Source organism: Papio anubis, chromosome 9 (genome assembly GCF_008728515.1).
Source record: "Papio anubis isolate 15944 chromosome 9, Panubis1.0, whole genome shotgun sequence".
Taxonomy (NCBI): Eukaryota; Metazoa; Chordata; class Mammalia; order Primates; family Cercopithecidae; genus Papio; species Papio anubis.
The window spans coordinates 124,868,652-124,894,316 of record NC_044984.1 but is presented as its reverse complement, the minus strand read 5'-3'; the positions used below and the strand labels follow the sequence as shown (position 1 = coordinate 124,894,316).

General features: G+C 54.2%; 1 protein-coding gene across 2 annotated transcripts in view; it reads left to right on the top strand.

The window, feature by feature from the left end:
* RIMBP2 (RIMS binding protein 2) overlaps window positions 1-25,665 on the top strand; it is a 339,298-nt gene that overhangs the window by 269,697 nt on the left and 43,936 nt on the right. The window contains exons 1-5 of one of the 2 annotated variants that reach the window (XM_031650932.1): window positions 10,584-10,607; window positions 15,767-15,912; window positions 17,091-17,167; window positions 21,713-21,822; window positions 24,316-25,128. In XM_031650932.1, the coding sequence (XP_031506792.1) occupies window positions 17,091-17,167; window positions 21,713-21,822; window positions 24,316-25,128 (1,000 nt within the window). In that variant the 5' untranslated portion in view covers window positions 10,584-10,607; window positions 15,767-15,912. Of the gene's footprint in view, window positions 1-10,583; window positions 10,608-15,766; window positions 15,913-17,090; window positions 17,168-21,712; window positions 21,823-24,315; window positions 25,129-25,665 lie in introns of those variants that run through there. The other variant, XM_021923155.2, reaches the window with a different exon arrangement.

The window sequence follows — 25,665 nt, the reverse complement described above, 5'->3', positions numbered from 1 at the left end:
GGAGTGGGGGTCACAAGGTGCTCAGTGGGGGAGCTTTTTGAGCCAGGATGACCCAGGAAGAGGAATTTCACAAGATAATGTCATCACTTAAGGCAAGGACCAGCCATTTTCACTTCCTTTGTGGTGGAATATCATCAGTTAAGGCGGGGCAGGGCATTTTCACTTCTTTTGTGATTCTTCAGTTACTTCAGGCCATCTGGGCGTGTATATATACATGTGCAAGTCCCAGGGGATGCGATGGCTTGGCTTGGGCTCAGAGGCCTGACTTGTGCGTGTCGGCAGCTCTGTGGTGGTTCTTCAGAGCACCCTCGTGGGAGTCCCTCTCCTCTCCACAGTGCCTTGGGTATCTCCTCCTGGAGTGAGGCATCGAACTGCAGATGACGTCAGCCCTGGTTCGTCTTGGCCTCAGAGGAGCCCGGCTATTTTTCCTGAGCAGCCCTCTTTCCTCCCTGGGAGACTTCCAGGGTGGCCAGCGTGCTTGCTTCCCGAACAGGCTGGGGTCCACCTCCCCACAGGGGTCTGGCCTCAGGCCCGCAGTGGACGATTGTGGGCTGTGGGCCTTTGCCTTTAGGGGTCATCCCTTCCTTCATAAAATAATCCTCACAGTTGTATTTTGCATCTAGGGTGGAATAAAGATGAGTATTACCCAGGTTGGATGCATTATGTATTTACCACCCTTTTTCACTTCTTTTCCGATTTTAAAGGAAACTAAAGTGGAACCATGTCTGTGGGCCCCTGAAGGTAAAGGGCTGTGGTCCCAGGTGCTGGGCCTGCTCGGCCTGCTTGGCCTGCAGGGAACCAGCCCTGCCTGGCTCTTGTTCAGAGGCTGGGTGACCCCTGGGCCAGTGAGTGTGTTGGGGGGGATGTGTGGGTGAGTGAGGGTGCAGGCTTGGGCTCAGGTGGGCCCTGGGCAGAGAGACTCAGAGACGGCAGCCGGAGAGACCTGGGTAGGTCCTGCTGCCCGCTGGGGGTGTGACCACGAGTCCCTCTTGGCCTCATCTTCTGCCCTGGTGCAACGGCCTAACACCGACTTACCCGGTAGGTCTCTCTGAGTCACCAGCAATGCATGACTGCCCCAGGCAGGGCCTGGCACATAGTAGGTATTCAGCCAGTGAACAATGAAATCACATAGAGCCTGGCACATAGTAGGTATTCAGCCAATGATCAATGAAATCACATAGAAGGCCTGGTATCGTGGCAGGTGGTCATTCTAGGGAAGCTAGTGAACAATGAAATCACATAGGCCTGGCACGAGTAGGTGGAGTATTCAGCCAGTGAATAAATGAAACTGGCTATAGGGCCCATAAGGCAATGAGTAGGTATTCAGCCGATGATCAGTGAACTCACTAGGGGCCTGGGGCACGGTAGGTATTCAGCCACACAATGGTCACGAACTCACATAGGGCCTGCTCACATAGTAGGTATTCAGCCAGTGAACAATGAAATCAAGACATAGGGGTCATAAACAGCACGTAGTAGGTATTCAGCCAATGATCAATGAAATCGTACATAGGGCTCGGCACGTAGTAGTATTCAGCCAGTGAACAAATGAAATCACATAGGCCTGCACGTAGTAGGTATTCAAAACAGTGAACAACGCAAATCATGCCATAGGGCCTGGCAATGGTAGTAGTAGTTCAGCCGGATGATCAATGAACTCACTAGGCCTGGCACATAGTAGGTATTCAAATAGTGAACAATGAAATCACAGATAGGGCCCATAAGTACATAAAAAGTAGGTATTCAACTGATTAATGGCACAACGAAATCACATAGGCCCTGCACGCAGTAGGTATCCGAAACATGATCAGTGAACTCACTAGGCCTGGCACACATAATAGGGTAATTCAGCCAGAACAATGAAATCACATAGGGCCTGGCAATAGTAGGTATTCAAAATGATCAATGAAATCACATAGAAATTGCACGTAGTAGGAGGTCTGGAAATACGGTCAATGAACTCAATAGGCTGGCACGAGGCAGGTATTCAGTCAGTGAACAATGAAATCACATAGGGCCTGGCAAGTACATAGTGGGTATTCAGCCAGTGAACAATGAAATCACATAGGCCTGCAACATTAAGGTAGGTATTCAGTCAGTGAACAATGAAATACATAGGTCTGGCACATAGTATAATTCAACCGAATGAAATCACACACATAGTCCCGGCACGTAGTAGTGGGAGGTAATCCACGATGATCAGTGAACTCAATTAGGCCTGGGCAATGGACATAATAGGGTATTCAGCCAGTGAACAATGAAATCACATAGGGCCTGGCACATAGTAGGTATTCAGCCGGATCAATGAAATCACATAGGGCCTGAATGCAGAGGCAGGTATTCAGCCATGGTCAATGAACTCACATAGGCTGGCACGAGTAGGTATTCAGCTAGTGAACAATGAAATCACATAGGGCCTGGCACATAGTAGGTATTCAGCCAGTGAGCAATGAAATCACACAGGGCCTGGCACATAGTGGGTATTCAGCCGATGATCAATGAACTCACATAGGGCCTGGCACATAGTAGGTATTCAGCAGATGATCAATGAACTCACATAGGGCCTGGCACATAGTAGGTATTCAGCAGATGATCAATGAACTCACAGAGGGCCTGGCACATAGTGGGTATTCAGCCAGTGAACAATGAAATCACAGAGGGCCTGGCACATAGTGGGTATTCAGCCAGTGAGCAATGAAATCACATAAAGACAGCACAGGGGACAATTCGTTTCCACATTGTTCCTGATGTTACTGGAAAGCAGCCTCCATCCAGAGCCCAGGAGAGGGCTCTTGGAGCTTGCACAGGAAAGAATTTGGGTGAGTCCATAGAGGAAAGGGAAAGCCAGTATGTGAGAGAAGTAAAGCAATGAACGGATGGCCACTCCGTAGGCAGAGCAGCAGTGTGGGCTATTCGTGGTTATTTCTTGATTATGTGCTGAACAAGGCGTAGATGGTTCAGGAGTTTTTGTGGGGGGGAAGGGGTGGGCAGTTCCCAGAACTGAGGGCTCCACTCTTTTCAGACCATGTAGGGTAACTTCCTGATGTTGCCATGGCGTCTGTAAGCTGTCATGGCGCTGGGGGGAGTGTCTTTTAGCAGCCAACGCATTGTAATGAGCGCATAATGTGCTGTGAGGATGACCAGAGGTCACTCTCATTGCCATCTTGGTTTTGGTGGGTCTTGGTGGCTCCTTTACTGCATCCTGTTTTATCAGCAGGGTCTTTGTGACCTGTATCTTGTGCTGACCTCCTATCTCATCCTGTGACTCAGAACACCTTCACCATCTGGGAATGCAGCCCAGTAGGTCTCAGCCTCATCTTTCCCAGCCCCTATTCAAGATGGAGTCGCTGTGGTTTGAATGCCTCTGACACTAAGTCAAACGACCCAGTGAGCCTGGCCTGTCCCTGGGTTCTGCCTGTGATTCTGGAGTGATTATGCATCGGGCCCCTTGCTCTCAGAACCACCTCGTTTGGATGCCAGCCGCCAGCACAGTGCCTGCTTATCACCCCTCTTCACAGAGGCCGGGAAGCCAGAGGAGGGCACTGAGCCAGGAGCCGGGAGAGCTGCGGGGGCGTCTTTGGATGCTTCCCCCTTGTCTTTAGAAATAGCCACATCCACATTTGCAAGCCTCTGCTGTTTGTTCCAATTATAGTTGATTTGCCTGATGACTGTGCCATCTGTTCCTGCCTGGTCTGGACTCAGTTGCTTCTGAGCAGTGCCCTGCAGGCTCTAGCGCCTGCAGGTGGCCTCGGGATGGGGAGGAGCCAGCACCATGTGGCTGGGTGTGTCCCTGTATCCCTGCAGCCAGGGTGACACCCAGACCCAGTCCCAAACCCAGATAGGACAGCACTCTGTATCCGGAAATAAATATTGAGGTGTAAATGTGCCTGCCTGGGGTAGGACCACGGGTTGCTCTTTTCTCTCAGCATGCTTTGGAAGTGGCTCCTGCTGGCAATTCCTCCCCACAGGCAATAATTGGAAGCTCTTAGCCCCAGCAGGGACCCCCCTGGCAGTCATGAGAGCCTTCGGCTGCTGCCAAGAAGCCAGGGAGTTGTGCTCAGGCGAGGAGCTGAAAGGAAAGGTTGCAAACAAGCTGGGTGTGGACGGGCACGACTCTTAGGTTCTCCTTGGTAGGAATTCGAGGTGGGGGAGGCTGTGCCCCTGTTCCACACCTTCAGTGTAGGTTACAAGGAAAGCGAGTCTCACAGCAGATTCTCCCATCAGACAAGCATTTACTGAGCACGTGCTTATGGACAAGCAGGCACGAGAGGGTACATTCCATGCTTGGCCTGTGAGCTCCACGTGGTGCCAGCGCTCTGCACTGCTAGGAGGGTGCTTGTACATTGGCCCCACGGCGCTCATTCGGGGAAAGCATGTCAGCTGGACAGGGGCGGGGGCAACCAGACTCCTCAAATCAGTGTCTGCACACAGGACCAGCTAGAGACCCAGCTCTGAGCACCGTCCCCGAGACGGCAGGAGCAGGGCCTCACTAGTCTACGCCCTGCTCGTTCAAAGGTGGGGCAGTGCTAAGATGTGTGAGCTGGGTGACATAGCTTCACTTTAACCAACGAATGCCCGTTCCTCCCATCCCTTATGCTTAGGAAAAAGCCAATAACTCTACTGTTTATTTTTCCTGATATTGGTCATGCCGAGTAGCGTGCCTGGGGTCTCAGTGGAGACGCAGTCAGGCAGGCATCCTTGGAGCAGCAGTCTCCAGGCTTGTGGCAGCGCAGCCTTCCTGATGTCTGCACTGGCCAACCCTGGGGGGGATTCTCAATTATGGCAACGCATTGCGCAGCTTGTCTGTAAGTACGTGCTCAATGCCCAGGTGGATGTAGGCACCCAGAGGGTTGCAAATTCTAGGTTCCAGAGTCCCCCAGGCCCGGGAGCAACTAAGGGATCGTCCTGTGGGTCAGAGGCTTATGTGGGTACAACTGGGGGCATCTACAGGGCCAGGAGGACATTTGATCCCAACCTGGCCCCCCACACACCCAACCTGCTGATGCGGGAGTGCCACCATGCTGTTGTGCAGAGCAGCACCATGGCCAGCAGCCACAGCCGTCTCTAGACATGCCCGTCAGCCCAGGCTGCTGCTGAGCCTTTAAATGCTCACCAGTGTTTAAAATGTGAGCTTTTCCGGTAAACTGAAAATTCCCTGGGCGTGTCAGGCCGTTCTGGCTCTAAAGGAATGCCTGAGGCTGGGCCATTTGTGAAGGTAGTTTATGAAGGAGTCACTGGCTGATGGTCCTGCAGGCTGTACAGACGGCGTGCTGGCTTCTGAGGAGGCCTTGGGAAGCTTACAATCATGGCAGAAGGCGAACGGGGAGCAGGCGTGTCGTGTGCTGAGAGCAGGAGGGTATGGGAGGTGCCAGGCTCTTTTCAACACCCAGACCTTGTGTGAACTTAGCCTGCTCATTATGGCAAGGACAGCGCCAAGCTGTTCATGAGGGATCCACCCCCAGAACCCAGACACCTCCTGCCGGGCCCCGCATCCAACACTGGAGGTCACATTTCAACAGGAGATGTGGAGGGAATGGCGCCCTGCTGATCCTGGGAAACCGGAAGCTTTAGCTTTGCCTTTGGTGGGCTGCACCCGGCCGAGGCACTGGCCCCTTTGAAATGTGACCCCCCAGTGTCATAGGTGGAGCCTGGCGGGAGGTGTCTGGGTCCTGGGGATGGGTCCCTTGTGAATGGGGAACCACTGGCCCTATCTGCTGACCCCTTGGTTCGGGAGGAGGCGGCAGCTGGGAGCCTGGGGGCATTTCTTAGGCTTCAAGAACGGAGTGACTTTGTGTCACAGGAGGGCATGGAATCTCCTGTGCAGTGAACCCAGGTGGGCGAGGGGACTGTGGGAGGGGGCTCAGGCAAGCTGGGTCTCCCCCGTCACTGCTGCCCGTGGGCCTCCTGCTCCCAACACCCCTCAGAACGCGGTGGATGTCCCTGGTGCCAGGCCCTGGGGAACCTGTAGGGGAAGCAAGGACAGTGGCTGGCTGCTACTCTGCTGAGAATACCAGTATCCCTGCTGTTGCTGCTGCTAATACTGCATCTGCTGCTGCTACTAATACTAACGCCAAACTGTTACTGTGAAGGATAACACCAGTACACTTGCAGGTCGTAATAATGATACTGCTGCAACTAGTACGAATAATACCAATGCTGCTGCTGCTGCTGCTAATACTGTGCTGCTATGAATGCTAATACCAACATCACTGCTACTACACCACTGCTCACACCCATGCGATTCCTACAAAAAACACTACTGTTGCCACCACTGCTGCTAATGCTCTTTCATACCAAAGCAAGGCTGCTACTACTGCAGGAAATAAAAATACCAGTACCACTGATACTGGTACGGCTAATCAATACCAACACTGCCACCGTGATTGCAGCTGCTCCTGCGAGCGCCGCCGCCGCTGCCAATGGCAGTTCCATGTGCCCAGCATTCCATCTGCTGCCCTTTTTGGAGCACTAAGCCCGTGTTGACGCACTCTGCCCTCACGCTCATCCTAGAAACAGGCTTTGTCATCATGGCTGTTTCACAGAGGACGGGACTAACCTCTGCCGGGCGCTGCCCTGGCTGCTCACAGGCACTCTGGCCCCGGGGCTTCCTGCCTGGCCTTTCATCCACTGCCCCGAGCTGGGGGATGCTCAGGCTTGAGCCCTTTCCCACCCCTCCTCCTTCAGCTCATTGTCCAGTCACCCCAAGCCTCGGCTGCAGAGGGAAGGCATGTCCGGCCCTGCAGGGGTCTCTGAGGCTGTGGCTCTGGGGTTCAGGCACTCGTGCGGACCTGGGTGGTGTGGCCTCTCCTCACCCATGGTCACGCACTGTGCCATCGCAGGCCTGGGTGTTCATCAGGGCCAGGTTCCCTCTCCCACGGGGAAACCTCAGCTGTAGGTATCCTGTGAGTCTGCGCTCCAGGCCCCGTTCTGTGCACAGAAGACGCAGGCCCCTCGGTAGGCTGGTGGCGGCCCTCCTTGAACCCCACCGGCCGCTGTGCAGAGGTCTTGGGGTTCCTTGATGAGCCACCCGGTGGCTGCTCCTCCACCTGTTTTCTGTCTCCCTTGGACAGAGGTGACCTGGTTCATCTCTAACTTGAGGGTACTCCGTACTTCCTGTGCACGGATCCATTTACCCACAGCTTATTGTGATCCATCGAGTATCTGTTAAATGCCCATGCTGTGCCAAGTCCTGAACTAGGGGTTGAGGATGGACTGATGGGCCAGGCCGAGGGGCTGACCTTAGGAAGTGCCACTGTGGCCCACACAGGACACAGGCATGGGAGTGGCCCTGCCAGGCCCTGGGGACCAAACCACAGAGAGCCTGCAGCTGCTGCTTGGCTCACCCTCATCCTTGGCCCCCCAGCCCCCGTCATTTCTGGGAGTCCTATGGAACCATGTGAGAGCAGACAGCCTGCCCTCTTCCCTCTGTATTGCACCCAACCCGCCCTCCTGCAACCAAAGCAGGCAGCCCGCAGCCCGCCGGCCACCGCGTAGGTGTGTATCAGGTGCAGAACTCGCTTTAGGCCCCTGCGACCTCAGCCGCCCTTAGCCCTCTCGATGGGGTGTAACGTCCCCAAAGGTTGGCCGTTCACGTGGTACCTTTCATTATTTTCACCGTCTCTGCATGCTGCCTATATTCTTAGTTTCTGTTGTTTAAAATCCCTTCACTTCTGAAAACTTTCTTTTGAAGTAATTTTAGGTTCGCGGGAATTTACAAAGACAGCAGGGAGCGTTCCCGTGGCCCCTCTTCCGGCCTCCCGGTGGTGGCGTCTCTGCAGCCAGAGTGTGCTCTCAAAGCCGGGAAGCTGGCGTGGGAGCAGCACTGTGGTGTGCTGGGGAATTTATTTGCTTTCTCCAGTGTTTATATCCTCTTTTTGTCCCCCCAGTATACAGCTGTATGGCATTTGGTTGTATATACAGATTCTTGTTACCACCACCACCGTCAGGTGTACAGACGCTGCTGTCACCCAGAGAAACTCCCTCATGACACCCTCCCTAGTCACACCCTTCCCTAACCCGAAACCCTGACAACTGCTGATCTGTTCTTTATTGCTATAATTTTATCATTTCAAGATTGTAATAGGAAAAATCTATTCACTTTTTTTTTTTTTTGAGACAGAGTCTCACTCTTGTTGCCCGAACTGGAGTGCAGTGGCTCGATCTCGGCTCACTACAACCTCTGCCTCCTGGGTTCAAGCAATTTTCCTGCCTCAGCCTCCCAAGTAGCTGGGACTACAGGCATGTGTCACCCTGCCCGGCTAATTTTGTATTTTTAGTAGAGACTGAGTTTCACCATGTTGGCCAGGCTGGTCTCAAACTCTTGAGCTCAGGTGATTCGCCTGCCTCGGCCTCCCGAAGTCTGGGATTACAGGCATAAGCCACCATGCCCGGCCTATTTTAGTTAGGTCATTTTCATAGATACGATGTCAGGGAATGGATGTGCCAGTTACACGTTCTCTGTCGCACGTTAGAATGAATGCATGACTATTAAACGTCTCCTGTTCCTCCACGCCCCAGGAAGGCTCCGCAAGTGCCCCGTGGGTGCCTGGGGGCTTGTTGGCTCACACAGTTGAGCTCAGGGCCCTCTGGGGTCAGGCCTTGCCTGCAGCAGGCAGTGACAGCTGTTCCCTGGCCAAGACCCTGGCTGCCCTGCAGGGCCTGTCACTCTGTCTTAAGGGCTAATCCAGCAGAACCAGAGTGCCTGCAAGCCCCCGGAAGCTGAGTCATCATCCCACCTGCAGACCCCGCATTTGGGGTAGGAGCTGTCCCCGGGCTTGGATTCCCTTTGATGCTTTCCATGTCATGCCCGGGAGCCCCTGGGTTTTTAGCTCTACGCCTTCCTCGGTAGACACAGCCGGCTTGGCCAAGCCCATTCAGCTTCTTAAAGAAGAATAGTGCTGATTTCTTTTAATGAATCAAAGAAATTAATTATAGGCTTTGGATTTGTTAGGTTTATTTTAGAAATCCATGATCTCAGCCATAAATAGTGCTTCATTCTGGACTAAGGAGCTGAGAAGCCTACTGCTTGTGGAGGGACAGTGGGGGAGAGGATGGATGAAGAGGAGGGGCGGAGGAGGGGGAGGTGGGGACTGTCGCTGAGCCCTTTGCTCAGGTCCGGGACACAGCAGGAAACAGGACGACAGAGGCCTGCCCTCATGCGGCTGACATTTCACTGGGGAAACACCAGTGTCTGTCGTCAGGCCCCATTAATAATCCCATAACGGATTTTCCCAGCCGTCCTAAAGTAAGGAGTGGCAAGAAAGCGGCCTTGTATGCAGACCCGACAAGCCGTCCCCACAAGGAGCATGGTACCCAGAGCTCAGGGTTCGCCATTTTCACTGATTCAGCAAACGCTCTCTGAGCACGATGCTGAGTCCATGCAGAGTGCCGAAGGTGTATCCACGAGCCAGAAGGCAGAGACTCAGGGCTGAGAGTGTCGTCGTGGACACCGACAAGAAACAAACAGCCCAGGAGCTACCGTAGTGCCGGGGGGCGGTCAGCGCGGTGGAGAAAGGAAGGGTGGGTCCTCTGTAGACCCCTCTGTCCTGCACCTTCTGTGATGGGGGCCAGAAACCCATCTCAGGAGACCGTGTCTCACACACAACTCGAGTCCCAGGGGAGCAGGGAGCGGGGCTTTGCCCATGTACCCCTGACCTGGGAGGAAGCCCACAAGGGTCAGAGATGTCCCGAGATTGGACACAGCCCAGGTCTGTCCTGCCCCGAGGAAGGAGCTTTGCTGGGCTACCCCTTTCCTGTATGTGTCCCCAGGGGAGACGCTTGCCTTCCCCAGGGCTCCCGAGGTGTCTTCGTGTTGTCTGCAAATGCAGCAATGTTGCTAACTGACTGTAGCAGATAGATTCCTTATTGCTCAAAGTGGCGTTCTTAAGTGTTCTGCAGTCCAAAGGGGCAGGCACCCTGGATGAGAATTGCATCCTTGCATCCGTGGGACAGCACCTGAGCTACTCCCCTGAGTCTGGGCCGCATCACAGCCTCATACTCCAAGTTCCAAACAGCTCTAGCAAAGCCTGCCAACTGCAAAGTGCCCGGGCTGCACGCACAGCCCAGAACAATCTACGGTTGGCTGGGAGCTGAGTGTTTGCAGAATTTCTTGGCACCTGTGGTTTCTCACATTGGCCAGTAGCCAGGTGGCACGAGAAGCTGGGTTTATCAGGCACTGCTCTCCCGTGGAGGTGGGAGGCAGCCCCTGCTGCACACGGCACACACAGACACGTGCACACACTCTTACCACGCATGCATTTTCACAGACACAACACGTGTGTGTGTACACACACGTGCACACACATGCATATGTGCACACATACAACACATGTGAACAGGCTCAGACACATTTCCACCACCAAATGCGCCACCGCTGACCCCCTGTCCTGCCTCTGCCGTGCAGTCCAAGGTTCGAGAGCTGGAGGAGAAATGCCGGACTCAAAGTGAGCAGTTCAACCTGCTGTCCCGGGACCTGGAGAAGTTCCGGCAGCACGCTGGGAAGATTGACCTGCTGGGTGGCAGCACGGTGGCCCCCCTGGATGTCTCCACGGCCCCCGGCAAGCCTTTCCCACAGTTTGTGAATGGCCTAGCCACCTCCCTCGGCAAAGGTAAGCACCTGGACCATCCGCCTTGCTGTGGTGGGGACAGACTGGCCGTTGGCCGGGCCTGCGAGGGTGCGTGCAGGTGAAGTTGGTTTGGTGACACCTGGCAGAGGGTTCAGGGACCCACCACCACAGTAGGAAGGATGAGAACAGGGCTGCTCGCAGCCACGGGGCACACGGTGCACCCAGCACCTCACGGGCATCCACAAATGTGTGACCCACACATTTTCTCACCTGTAAATCCCATCTTACAGGCGAGAAAAACCAAGGCACTAGCGTGGGTCACACAGCTGCTGATGAAGGCTCAGTCTGGGATGTGAACCCAGGAGTCTGGCTGCAGAGACTACACGGGTGATAACTCCACGCGGGCTTCTTGGCGGGATACTCCAACGCTCTGCGAAGCTCGTTTCTCTGCATTAGTTGTTTCCCTTCCTTCTCATCTCAGTAACCTGTTGGTGATGTTGGGACGTGCTTGGCACCTCTATTCCAGCAAAGGCAGTGGTGAACATGAGCCCTCACCCAGCACAGTCCTGCTTAGAGGCCGGGTGGGGAGAAGCCCCCTGTGTACGTGCTGGGGGGGTTAGTCTTGGTCGCAGGCAGAACAATCACAGGTGTCCTTTAATCAGAGCTCGGTGGAGGTGCCATGCCCCGGCTGAAGGTTAAGTGGGATGCAGACGTTAGACAGGTTTCATGGCCAGGTCTGCCCATCTGTTTAAGAAGTTGGTTTAAAAAAAATTAGGAGAGATGAGCATCTGAACCTCACTTTGGAATTCCGTAAAAAAGATAATTTGCACATTTCCCCTAGTTTTTATCAGAATATATAAGTACCTTGGGTGCTTTTTATCATTAAAATAAGGAGATGCCACTTGGGTCTTGTTAAAAATCGTTCTCCTGCCTCTCCCCTCATCCCGCACCTTCCCACACCCTTCGCTTTTGGTCCATGCATCAGAGAGCATACGGGCTGGGGTAAGCGGCCATGGCTGTGGAAGGCCAGTGGGCAGGGACCAGGATCTGAGTGCTCTGCCACTCATCTCCAGGCACTCACGACACACGGGCTGCATGCCCTGCCCAGGTTGTGACATTGAAAGACAGACAGGGCCCCTGGCGGAGCTCCTGCTGGCGGGCAGATGATACATAGGGAGCCCCTGAAACAGACGCTGCATACAGACCAGGTGACAAGGTGGATGGTGATTTGGGCTCTTCTAGATGGTCCTGGAAGGCGGCTGCCAAGAAACCACATTTGAGCTGTGAAACCTGAAGGGTGGAGGAAAACAAGACAGTTTCAGTTCTTCCCAGGGGAAAACAGAATGCACGTGTCTCCACGCTCTCTCTCTCCCTCCCTCCCGCAAAGGGACACAGAGCGCCGCTCCATGCCACAAGAAACGCACGGCTTCTGCTCTGGGAAACCCACTGAGACTCGGGCCCAGAGCTTTTCCTGGGGGCTGCTTGTGCGGGCACCATGGCCACTGAAGCTCTAGACTCCCAGAAGGAAAGCAGGTGTTCACTGTGAGCTGTGTGGTGTGCACAAGCCAGGCCTGCCTTTATCACTCAGGGGATGTTTCCTTCCAGTGTAGAGGGCATTTCAGAAGCTGAGTTCCAGACACCGGCCAGGGACCCACCTTGCAAGCTGGCCCTTCTGAAAACAGCAGTCGCAGGCCTGCCCGGTGAGCCCGAGGCTCACAGCACGTGAATGTGGGACCCACTGCAAAGCTCCTGGGTCAGGGAGGTGGGAACGGGGATTGGCCAGCATGGAAAAAGGAATCTGATTAACCACGGCAGAAAATGCACACTGAGTAAAACCAAAAAACCAAAGCGGGACGATGCCTGTACTAAACCAGGGGCCGCTTGGCAGAGAAGAAGGTGTGCACCATGGCTTGTGTTTAATAACCGTCCGGAAGATGCACCCTCCTAATGAACCCAGCTCATTTAATCACTCTTTCCTCGCCCACCGGGGTCCCCCGGCATGGCCCATGCCCGTCTCCCCTGGCATTGCCCTGGCATTCTCCTCACAGTGCATGTCACTTATGGTGGCGGACACCAGCGCCTCCAAAGAGCTGCTCCACACCACCCCGATCCCACCAGGACACTCCTCCCTGCAGACAGCACAGGTCCCTCTTCCAGGCCTCTGCTGAGGGTCTCCTCTTGTTTTATTCTTTCTTCCCTCACTCTCTGAATGGGTTTACTTATTTTTGTACATTTTCCCCCTCTGTGTTTACTTATTTTTGTACATTTTTTCCAACTTTGAGGTATAGTGGATAATTAGAAATCATATATATTTAAGGTGTACAACGTGATCCTATGTAACATAAATCAGTTGCGAAATAATCACCACAGCCAAGCTAATTAACATACCACCTCCTATCCACGTCCTTACGTGGTTACCTTTTCTTTTCATGGTGAAAACCCTTAAGATCTACCTCCTTGGCAAACTTCAAGTCTATAATCCAGCGTTTTTTTTTTTTTTTGCAATGGAGTCTCACTCTGTTGCCCGGGCTGGAGAGCAGTGGTATGATCTCAGCTCACTACAACCTCCGCCACCCAGGTTCAAGCGATTCTCCTGCCTCAGCCTCCCAAGTAGCTGGAATTACAGGCACCCGCCACCATGCCCGGCTAAGTTTTGTATTTTCAGTAGAGACGGGGTTTCACCATGTTGGCCAGGCTGGTCTTAAACCCCTGACCTCAGGTGATCCACCTGCCTTGGCCTCCCAAAGTGCTGGGATTACAGGTGTGAGCCGCTGCCCTGGCCTACAATCCAGCATTTTAGCTGCATTCATGTTTCTGTGCAGATCCCCAGAGCGTATTCATCTTGTGCCCTTCAACCAACAGCCCCAGGCCCAGCCCCTGGTAACCACTGTTCTGATCTCTGCTTCTGCGAGTTGGCCTTGTTGAGGTTTCGCATGTAAGTGGGGGCCGTCCATGCCACGTTTGTCTCTCTGTGCCTGGGTTATTCCACATAGCAGAGAGTCCTCCAGGTCCCTCATGTTGTCATGAAGGGCTGCGTGTCCTTCTTCCCTGAGGCCGGATAACATCCCATTGTGTTCGTATCTGTATTTTTTACCTGTTCATCTGCCGCAGATCTTCCTCCCACACGGACCTGAGAGACAGGGTGGTGGAAGGTGCAGGGCTGGCCACAAGACACAGAAGGGGTCCCAGGCGGATGTGCCGTCACTCACCTGTGCTTTCACCCAGGGCTCCTCCGGCCTGTGGCTGGGGCGGCCACCAAGGGACTCGCGTCCTGTATGGGGAGGCCCCTCACCCCTGTATGGTGAGGCTCTGCAGTCAGTATGGGAGGCAGGCGTTGCTCACGGACCAAACTGTCCCTGGCAACTTCCTAGGAAGGAGCGCGTTGGGGAGAGGCGTGGCCTCTCCTATCCCCGCCTGCACCCCCCTCAGCACAGCCAGCTTTCTTTCCAGTATGGGAGCTGGGTTTTTTGAGTCAACATGTTTTTGAGCCATATTTTTCTAGAACATACGTATTCTGAAGCATTCCCATCATGAGAGAGGGTGGTGTTCACATCTCGAGGGGCCGGTGGGAGCCAGCCCCACTTGAAGGCACTGCATGTTTTGTTTCTAATCTCACCCTCTCTTCTCAGGCACAGCGGCAGGTAGAAGCTTCCATGGGGATTACATTATGTTTCCCTAGAGAGTTAGGTTCGGATAAGTTAAGTGTGAATACAAGGTGACTGCTGTGTTCACATCACCTTCATCGGCTGTGCCGTCCCCTGCTGTTCACCGTGGCTGCGGTGTCAGGCAGGAAGGATAAGCTCTGCTGCAGTCACAAACCCCCCCAGTCTCAGAACGCCGGAGGACAGCGTTTCCTCTCCGGAAAGTTCCCTGGCCACTGTGTGGGGAGGAAAAGTGGCTTTTGTCCACACGTGGAGCCTGCCACGCCCGTCGAGTTCCACTGGTCCAGGTGACTCTCGTGGCTGGGAGCAGAGAAGCAGCAATGCCAGCTGGAACTGGAGAAGCTGCAGCAGGCCCTGCTCTCGGCTGGGTTTCTGAGGCTTCTGGGAGCTGACTCGTTCAGTGTTCACTTCGCACCTGCTGCACGCCGAGCCATGTTACAGTGAATAAAACGAGGTCCTGCCCTCCAGGATCGGATGTTCTCACAGGAGACCGCGGGGCAGGGCTGCCCCAGTTCCAATTCCCTGCCGTGGTGGTGCTGTCCTGCTGCTCACTGCAGCCTGGAGCTGTGGGGCCTGCCAGGGGCGGCTCCTAGGGCAGCCGTTAGTGGAACATTCCTGATGGCTTTTTAAATCATTTTATCCTTCCCGATTTGGACTCAGCAATTCATATTCATCAGTGAGGTGACTGTTAGGATGAGACAGCGACAGAGGGACCAGGGACCCCAGGGAGGAGGCGTCATCATTCCTAGTAGCGGAGAGCTTGGGAAGGAAGCAGCCGCATCGTGTTTCACACCTGGATCCTGGTTAAAGGGCAGCGTTCGTCACGGTGCTCAATGCTCCTTTCCAGGCCACCAGGACAGGGCTCAGCAGCCCCTGAGACCCCAGGAGGATAGGATGGGATGAGAACTATTTCAGTCCTTGCAAATCTCTCATCAAGAGTATATTTTAGCCACAAACTCACCTCTTTGGCCAGTTAGGACTCAGTGGTTCACAAGTGACAGCAAAGCCAGCCTATGCTGATGTGAGCGAAAAGGAGTGTGTCTGTCACCTGGAGCAGGTGAAGAGCCAGGATGCGGCTTCAGGTACATCTTGAACCAGGGGCTCCAAGCCCATCGCCAGGATCCACTTTCCCTCGTTCTCGCTGTGAGCAGGTGCCGTCCTCATGGAATGCTCCTCTTGCAGGTGCAGGAGGTTGGCGGCTTCCCAGAGCTTCACAGCCGCTCAATTTTAAGCCATGGAAAGGAGCAGCCTCTTTGCCATCAACTCTCCTTTAGTTCCCTCTGCCTGGGCAGGTCCTCATCCTGTGCTCCCAAAGAAGCATTACCACCAGGGTGAACCTGCCAGCTGGACGGGCCCAGAGCTGAGGGTGGGGTCACACCAGCCTACGTAGATGGTGAGCGGGAGATGGGTGGACCCCAAAATGAAACGCAGTGACTGTTGTCAAAGAGGGGAAAGGTACCCCGGGTAGGCACGTGACCAATGCACTTTTACGATGTTATTTGTATATTTGTTTCAACTTGTTTTAATGTTCGTGGCCAGGTCAGGAGAGCGCTATTGGAGGCGGCTCTGCGATCGGTGAATATATCCGGCCCCTTCCACAGCCTGGTGACAGTCCGGAGCCTCTGCCCGCCAAGCCCACCTTTCTGTCGAGATCCGGTAGCCCAAGATGCAGATCTGAGTCAGACGTGAGTCCCGTCCCACAGGGGCCGCCGGGCCTGCCTGTGCCGTGTGTGTCTGGTGTGGATGTTGGCCAGTCTGTCCCGTGTTTCCTTCCCCATCCTCCTCCCTCTCTTCCTTCTGGTTGGTTCTTCCCTTTGCCCCTTTTAATTCCCTGGCCTGACTATGTGCTGGGATGTAGGGGCCCCGCTGTGAACACAGGTGAGGTCCCTGTTCTAAGGGGGAGCAGAGAGAACACTGGCGAGGCAGCGTTTAGAAAAGCAAATCCCGTCGAAGGGTGCGAGGATGACACAGGGAGGCCGTTGATGCCGAGGTGGCCGGGAGGGGCCTGTGGAGGTCGGGGACGGCCCCTCGAGTCCTGTCCTGTCGCATTGATGGGAAGGGGCTGGTGTGACTGGAGGGGGGCAGGGGCAGGGACGAGCTGAGGCCGGGGCAGAGGACAGCGCTTGGCTTTTTGTCTGAGTCCGAGGTGAAGCCACTGAAAGCTGTTAAGGCAGGGGGTGACGTGGTCTAATTCCTGCTTAAAGACTGTTCCGGCTTGTGTGGGGAGTGCGCTGGGGGGAGTGAGAGTGGAATAACTGGGGGGTCGCACACATGCTCAATTTCTCCCCCACTCCTATGAGAAAAGGCCACGCCCACTGACTCCCAGGATTGCTGTAGGAGACACTGGGTAGAGCCCCCACACTCCACAAACCCCGAGACAGGAAGAGAGGGTGGGGGCTGGGGGGACATGGCAGCTCCCACCACCTCCCCATGTCGTCCTCCTGAGGCGCTGGGCATGTGGGGTGGTGGGAGCCTCTTCCATAAACTGAGCCCCTGGAGGGCCAAGTGCCCAAAGCAGCATGCAGCTGTGTCTTCCACCGACCCCACAGGGCCTGGCGCCCCGAGTGTCTCACGCCCTGAATTCTGCTGGGGGAAGGCCCTGCCTTCGAGCCTTGCTGTTTGGGGACTGGGTTCTCCACAAACACAGAAGGGGCCTGTGTGATAAGGGGTGCACACTGAGGGACCACCTTCCTTTCCGGACTTGTATGTGGGGGTGCGGGTGGCAGTGCCTCCTGGGAGTGCCACAGTCTCAGGCCGTCTCTCCTGGGGCCCAGGAAGCTGTGAGGGGCTTTCCCGTTGCCGCGGGAAGGGAGTGGGACACCTCCAGCTTCCATAACCCGCACACCCATTGCCTTTTTCATAGATGGAGAATGAACGGAATTCCAATACCTCAAAGCAGAGATACTCGGGGAAGGTCCACCTCTGTGTTGCCCGCTATAGGTAAGCGCGGCCTCTCTGCGTCCACCAAGCCCCTGTGAGTGGGGCAGATGAGATATTGGGTCTGGGAACACTCGGGGGGCTGAGGGGTTCCCTTCTCCCAGGGCACGAGAAGAAGGTGGGATTTCAGCCTGGTCTGGAGGCTGAGCAGAGTTCGGTGGAGAGAGTTTGGGTGGCACGCGAGTCTCCCGGGGCTGCCATGACAGCAGGTCACAAACCTGGTGGCCTGAAACCACAGGTTTCTCCTCTCCCAACTCTGGAGGCAGAAGTCTGAGATGGGGGTATCGGGGGGCTCTCACCCTCCGAGTGCTCCAAGGAGGGGTCCTTCTTGCTTCTTCTGGTTGCTGGGAGCCCAGGTGGCCCTGGCTTGTAGCTGCGTGGCTCCAGTCTCTGCCTCCATCCTGCCCAGCCACCTCCCTGTGCCTGTTTCTGTGTGTTCTCCCCACTTCCTTTAAGGATGCCCGTCCCTGGATTGGAGTCTGCCCCGCTGTGGTATGACCCAACTCCATCACATTCGCAAAGACTGTGTCCAGATAAGGTCCCGTTCACAGGTGCAGGGGTTTGGCCATGAGTGTGTCTTTCCAGGGGACATCCCGCCAGTGAGAGTGAGAGGGGACATGTCCAGAGCCCCAGTCCCCGCCAGCAAGAGTGAGAGGGGACGTGTCCAGAGCCCCAGTCTCCGCCAGCGAGAGTGAGAGGGGACGTGTCCAGAGCCCCAGTCTCCGCCAGCGAGAGTGAGAGGGGACGTGTCCAGAGCCCCAGTCTCCCGCCCCCGAGAGCGAGAGGGGACGTGTCCAGCACCCTGCTCTCCCGCATCCTCCCCCTCTGCTGGGCGCTGCAGGCTGCATCTCGCTGCGATAACAGCCACTGAGTGGGCTTCCCTTGCAGGGGCCTTCAGTGCTCGTGCTCGCTGAGAAGTAACGAGAGCCAGTTTTGTCCTGCACACCTCTCAGGTCCTCCACGGGAGCCTCTGCAGGGTGGACATGGGTGGGGACGAGAGGTCCCCCAGGACTGCACTACCTGATTGAAAGGAGAGCAAGCTGCAGTCAACTCTGCCCGCAGGCGGACACTTGGGAATTCATCAGCCAGGGGCAGCAGGCCCAAGACACAGCAGTTCGCCCCCATTTCCTCACACTTGTGAAGACCCAGCCTTTTGTCTCACAGATGCTCCAGCAGCTCTGAGTGCGGGCTTGGCCTCAGGCTGACCTGACGGTATTTCAGAGGCAGATATCCCTGCCCTTCAGCTGGCATCGGGCAGCCAGAGTCCCCTGTGATCTGTTTAGGGACCAAGCTTCAGTGTAGATCCCACCCTCACTAGATCCTTAAACTCTGCTCATGCAAAGGGGGTGACTCTTGATTTAAGCCAATTGGTACACCTCGAATACCTTTTGCTTTCTCCAGCGAGAGCTATTTCTAACAACCATTAAGAGGATCAGTGGATCATGTTCTGCTCGTTGGTAATGTGCCAATTTCACTGATGCAAACCCATTTCCGAGGTTCAGGTAGCAGAAGCACTGGGTAGCTGTCCCTGGGCTGTGGGATCCCCAGTTCGAATCCGGCCCGGGCAGACACGAATGCTGGTTGCACCCGGAGCGGGGCAGGCCCACAATCCACTCGTCTATCACGGTGCTGGAGGACAGCATCACAACGCTGAGAGGCTATTGCACGCAGACACACAGGACCACAGTTGGCGGGGCCAGGATGAAGACTCAGGCCCACCCCTGGCTCGCTCAGTACCCTCCTTGCTGTGTGTGGAGCAGGTCCAGGCACAGCCATTCACGGAACCCTCAATGCCAGCACAGGGGCAGCACCGGCTGGTGTCCTCTGAGCCTGGCACATGCTGAGGTGGCTTTCCAGCCAAACAGAGGCCTGGCACACCACAGACGCCTTCCTTTCCGATCATGAGCCTGGTCCAGCGAGGCTACCACATGCGACCTGCGATGGCCAACCTCAGAGGGCCACTGGGCTCGTGTTCCTGCCACTTCTGTGGAGAGGGCACGGCTTATTCTGGAGGAGCTGCCCTAGAGCTAATGTCCTCTGAGGACTGACCCACGGCTGGTACGGCCCCAGAAGCGGGGACGCGACGAGCCTGCACATCTGCCTCTCCCGCGGCCATCACCAGCCATGGCCCACGCACATTCTCCTTATCTCACTCTTTCAGTGGCATTCCCGTTTTACTGGTGATGGATTTATGCCTTTTTTTTTTTTTCCTGCCCATCCACCCTGAAACCAAACCAAGTCAAATTGTGAGGGGCATGTAGTGGCCGGTCCCCGAGAGAGCTGTTTCTGAGTTTTCTGAAAGCCCTCAGAGCCCCTGAGAGGTGGCTTTGCCGGTAGATGTAGGTACTGAGTTCTCTGGATGCCCTCAGAGCCCCTGAGAGGTGGCATTGCCGGTAAATGTAGGTTCTGAGTTCTCTGGATGCCCTCAGAGCCCCTGAGAGGTGGCTTTGCAGGTAGATGTAGGTTCTGAGATTTCCGGATGTCCTCAGAGCCCCTGAGAGGTGGCGTTGCCGGTAGATGTAGGTTCTGAGTTCTCTGGATGTCCTCAGAGCCCCTGAGAGGTGGCGTTGCCGGTAGATGTAGGTTCTGAGATTTCTGGATGTCCTCAGAGCCCCTGAGAGGTGGCGTTGCCGGTAGATGTAAGTGGCAGGGGGGTTGTGTTTTCCATCCTGGGTCTAATCAGTGTCTCCTCTTGCTGCTGTTATTCAGCCACCTGCTTAGACGTTTCTGCAAACCGAAAGCCTCCTGGGCGCTCACTCTGGGTGCCGAGCGGCCTCTCCCCACCTTCCATGCAGGGGCTGCCTCGGTGTCCACGTTTCCTCCCTTCCATCCGGCGCAGTCTCCGCCACGAGGAATGCCTTGCTGAGGGCTCCTGGGGCCTTCCCACCCGAGGTCCAGGGTGAGGCTGACACATTCATCACCATCCTTCCTTTCGTCAGCTGTATGGTGAGATGGTCCTCACCACACAGTTCACCCATTTGCAGTGTGCTGCCCAGGGCCACTGCTGTGCTTGCAGATGCCACGGTCACATGTGGGAGGCTCCCGTTGCTCCCAAGGACCCATTTCTGTCTGTGATCACCCGTCCCTCTTCCCCCGCCTCCAGTGCTGAGTGACCCCTGGTCTACCTCCGTCTCAATCGAGTCCCCATTCCCGACGTGTCCCAAGGCTGCATCCATGCAGTACGTGGCAGCGTCTGCCTGAGCACCCACGAGGTTGGGTGGCCTCTAGGGCCCACACGCAGGCGCACCCACGAGGTTGGCCATCATAGGTCGCATGTGGTAGCCTCGCTGGACCAGGCTCATGATTGGAAAGGAAGGTGTCTGTGGTGCGCCAGGCCTCTGTTTGGCTGGGAAGCCACCTCAGCATGTGCCAGGCTCAGAGGACACCAGCTGGCGCTGCCCCTGTGCTGGCATTGAGGGTTCTGTGAATGGCTGCACCTGGACCTGCTCCACACACAGCAAGGACGGGACTGAGGGAGCCAGGGGTGGGCCTGGGTCTTCATCCTGGCCCCGCTGACTGTGGCCCTGTGTGTCTGCGTGCAATAGCCTCTCAGTGCTGTGCCACTGATGCGTATCATTTTTATATCATAATTATAATATCACAGTGCCTGGCTATCTTCTCCAACTCTAATGTTATTTTCATTTTTAATGAATTACTCACTGTTATTTTTAATTAATTCACCTTTTATTTAGAAAATCCTCAATTCATCTGAATTTGTTTCACGTGTTTGATTTTCCAAGTTGGACACGGCTTTGAAAATTATGAATCCCAATACGCTGAGGACTGGAGAATATGGATACTCTTATATTCCTGGGGGTGGGGTGGGGGAGGGTAAAATCATGCACCTGTTTTTCTGAGCATTTTGACTATCCACACCCAAGACCTTAAAAATGTAGGTGCCTTTGACCAAATATATTTCCTAGGATTTATCATTAGGAAGAAATTGTGGAAGTGTGCAAAAGTATGTTTATAAGAATATATAATGCAATACTATATTAGCCAAAAGTTAGAAGAAACCTTAATGCCCAACATTAGGAAACTGGTTAAATAAAGTATGTTAATATGTTCAGTGGAATACTCTACACCCATTTAAAAGGCTATGATAAAAATAGTATTTCATGAGGTAGAAGTACAGAATGCTATCTTTAAGGTGAAAGAATAAGCAGATTGCTAAATAGTGTATATGATTTTGTTTTCACTAAATTATATTATTATGGGGTTAACTTTCTTCACATTTGCTTGTTAATTGGGAGATGTATAGTTACGTGAACAAAATGTCAGAATGATAAACCTGTTATCTGATGCAAAGAGTTCTGAGCATATAACTTTGTTTCAGAATTGCATTTTTACATTAAATCTGTGTGTGTGAGCTGGCAGTGGCCTGGATTTCCACTGCACAGAGAACTCATCAGCCCCGAACGATCATGGGGGTTTGTAATTCCCTAGGAGTGGGAGAGAAGCCGTGTGCCCACCTGGCGTTCTGCGGGGGCAGGGGTGTGGGCTGTGTCCTCCAGAGCCTCTAACGAAGTGACTGTGTTTTCCTTGCAGCTACAACCCCTTCGATGGACCGAACGAGAACCCCGAAGCCGAGCTGCCCCTCACGGCGGGAAAATACCTCTACGTCTATGGAGACATGGATGAGGATGGGTTCTATGAAGGTCTCTGTTGGAACATGGCTGTGACGGATGTAGGCTGGGCTGGTCCACCCCGCAAACCACTTCATCCAGGGCCCTGATAGACGGGCAGGGCTCCCACCGTACTCCCGGCTGCCCAGCCCTCCGCTCTGACCCTTCCCCACTCCATAGTTACCAGGTTTCCCCTCTTTGATGACTGGAAGGAAACCTGAGTGGGGTTTCCAGTGTTCAGCTCCAGGTTGACCTCTGACACATGATAGATGTTTTCTGCTCATTTCTGCAGAGCTTTTGGCAGCTGTTCGCAGGCGCACGGGGCTGATGGACCCTCTGCTTCCAGAAGGGTCTGTCCTGCTCTTGTCTTTCAGCCCAGCTCCCTTGGGGTCTCCCAGAGGCATCCTCCTGGCAGAGCCTCATTCTGCTGCAGGTGATCTCATGGGAAGGTAGCCCTTGGCACCTGTGGAAGGCCATCCATCTCCTTGACGTTGAGGCACTGTTGTCAACTTAGGGGGTGACCCCAGGTCATCCCTGCTCATTCCCTTGAGGTCTTCTCTCCAAATTTGAAATCAGGGAATGTAAATCCTCCATCTGAAATGCCCCACCTTTCGTTGCCTTTTTAGCTTGAGAATAAACATGTAACAGCACCAGCAGTTCATAAATCAATGTTCTAAAGGGTTTGATTCCCTAATTCCCTACACATTTCAACTGCCCTGGACAAATAGCGTGGTCTTGGTTTCTTCCTCTTCCCCCTGAGCAGACGGAATCTTTCTTGCTGAGCTAGTTTCTCTTTCATGACCTCATGCTGTTTTCTCAGAGCCGATGGAAGCCCTGGGTGCTTTTCCTGGGTGTTTAACTGGGGTAAGGTCGTGTTGCCTCTAGAGGCGTCCATGAGCGGGAGCCCAGCAGGCGAGCTGCCTCGCTCACCATTTGCTCACCAGCAGCTCTTCTTGGCTCTGGATGGTCCAGCCAAGAACTCTCACCACAGCTGGTAGCAAAGCAATTTGAATTCTTCCCATAAGTCCACATTATCACCACTGATTTTCACATAAGCACAGAGATATGTGCCCAAGACAGCTGCCAGAGAACCTGTGTTGAAATCTCTGGAACTTTCTCGCCACGCATTGAATCCACAGAAGCTTTCCAGGAGCCTCTTTGCAGGCAGGGATCAAAACTCAGGACTCCATTGTCCATGTGACAGCAGGAAACTTCCTTCACCTGGCTGTGCCTCAGCTTTCTCTGCTATAGAATGGAGATAGTAATAGTACCCACCTCATAGAGGGTCTGTGAGGATAAATGAGGTAATAGATATGAAGGTCTTAGGACAGAGCTTAGCACACAGTGATTGTTCAATAAATAGTAGCTATCACTATCACCACCACCATTATAATCATCCTCATAATCACCATCACCATCTCATCACCACCACCATCATCGTCATCACCACCATCTCCTCCAAACTAAGAATTTTTAAATAGTGTATCCTCAGTGCAAAGGATTGACTCTTGCAGACCCAAACCCTAGGTGGAGGTTTGGAACTGAATCCAAGTCCTTCTTATTTATTTTTTTAGAATCCAGGACTAATGAAATGGTTGACATGTCTTCGCCTGGCCCACAACACATCACATGCTCCCCTGAGGCACAGGGTCTTTCGGGCGCAGAATTCAATGCTTGGCATTTCCCAGCCCCTCTCTGTGGGTCTGTGGATGCCTCGTGATGAATTGGGGGAACGGTCCATTCTGGGTCTGTGCTGGGAGATTATCCAAATTGCTTCATCTTTGAAGCTCTGAACGCTTCTCCATTTTCTGGCCATCTGCTGTTAGCAGCCTCGTGAGCCCTACTAATGAAGAAAGCACATAGAGTTTCACAAAATACGGCGGTCCCCACTACATCCACTCTTAGCCACAAGAGCTACTTGGACATTTTTTTTGCAACTCAACTTGTGGTTCTGACACCCGATTGATTGATAGTTTTGTTTCACATCAAATTGGACACGTTGTGGAATCGTTAAGATGTGCCCAGTGCTTTTCAAGGGGGACAGGAAATCACCTTTTAATTCTTATACTCAAAAATCATAGTAAGATGTTTATTTTCTTAATCTCCAAAAGCCACTGAGTTGACTGACTCGTCCTTCTAACATATCTTTCCTGTGCACTGTTGTGAGCGAGCTGTCACTCTTAGGGCTGGGCATTCAGTTGTCGTGAGATCCCTGCTGTCCCCGAGTGTTGTTTGTGTTAGGAGGGGGTAGTCAGTGTAGGTACATGGACACACAAACATGACGGTTTCAGGTTGCAATAAATATCATGGAGAAAAGAAGACTGGGCCATGGGGCTGGAGGAACTGGCTCTTTAGATGGTGGGTGTGGAGCTGGCCCCAGCATGGACTCCTGGGAACAGGGGAGGAGCCCTAGGGCAACCCTGTTGCTCTGCCTTATGGTCCTGGTGGGGGAAGTGGGAGTACGCTGGGGGTCTCGGGGCCCCTGCTGTGTTGGCTGAGCGATAACTCTGTCCTTGTACCCAACAGGAGAGCTCCTCGATGGCCAGAGGGGTCTGGTGCCCTCCAACTTCGTGGACTTTGTGCAGGACAACGAGTCGCGGCTGGCAAGCACGCTGGGGAGCGAGCAGGATCAGAACTTCATCAACCATTCCGGCATCGGCCTGGAGGGAGAGCACATCCTGGACCTCCACTCCCCAACCCATACGGACGCGGGCATCACCGACAACAGTGCCGGGACCCTGGACGTGAACATCGACGACATCGGAGAAGACATCGTGCCTTACCCTAGAAAAATCACCCTTATCAAACAACTCGCCAAAAGTGTTATTGTGGGCTGGGAGCCCCCGGCGGTGCCACCAGGATGGGGAACCGTGAGCAGCTACAACGTCCTGGTGGACAAGGAGACGCGCATGAACCTCTCCCTGGGGAGCAGAACTAAAGCCCTCATCGAGAAGCTCAACATGGCAGCCTGCACCTACCGCATCTCCGTGCAGTGTGTCACCAGCAGGGGCAGCTCGGACGCGCTGCAGTGCACGCTGCTGGTGGGCAAGGACGTGGTGGTGGCCCCCTCCCACCTGCGGGTGGACAACATCACGCAGATCTCCGCCCAGCTCTCCTGGCTGCCCACCAACAGCAACTACAGCCACGTCATCTTCCTCAACGAGGAGGAGTTCGACATCGTCAAGGCCGCCAGGTACAAGTACCAGTTCTTCAATCTCAGGCCCAACATGGCCTATAAGGTGAAGGTTCTGGCCAAACCCCACCAGATGCCGTGGCAGCTCCCGCTGGAGCAAAGGGAGAAGAAGGAGGCCTTTGTGGAGTTCTCCACGTTGCCTGCAGGTGAGCCCTGTGTCCTTCCGTGGGTCCCCCAGGGCGAGAACACTAGGTTGTCACCCTGCTCGTGGGGAAAGAAGGTGGGGCAGGCAGAAGCCAGAATCCCCATCCCGACAACATGACCCTGGAAAATTCCTTAGGTCACCCGTGAAGCACAGGACGTGTGTGCATGCACATGCGCAGGAGTCCTTGGAGCATGTTGGGGACCATGTTGGCAGTTTTTCTTTGAGTACTTGCATCAGCAAGAGACTCATCCTACAAAAGACAGGAGGGAAGTGAGTCCCCCCAGGGAACATGGTTGCATCTTCTGTGTCACATGCACCCCCGGACACATACTCATTGAGTGGGATAGTGCCTGGAAGTGCCTACACGCCTCTCGGAATCATTCCTTCTTTCTTGTCCTTGTAAATAATAACAATTATTATTATTATTATAAATATGTTATTATTATTATTTTGAGATGGAGTCTTGCTCTGTCACCCAGGCTGGAGTGCAGTGGTGCAATCTCGGTTCACTGCAACCTCCTGATTTCAAGCGATTCTC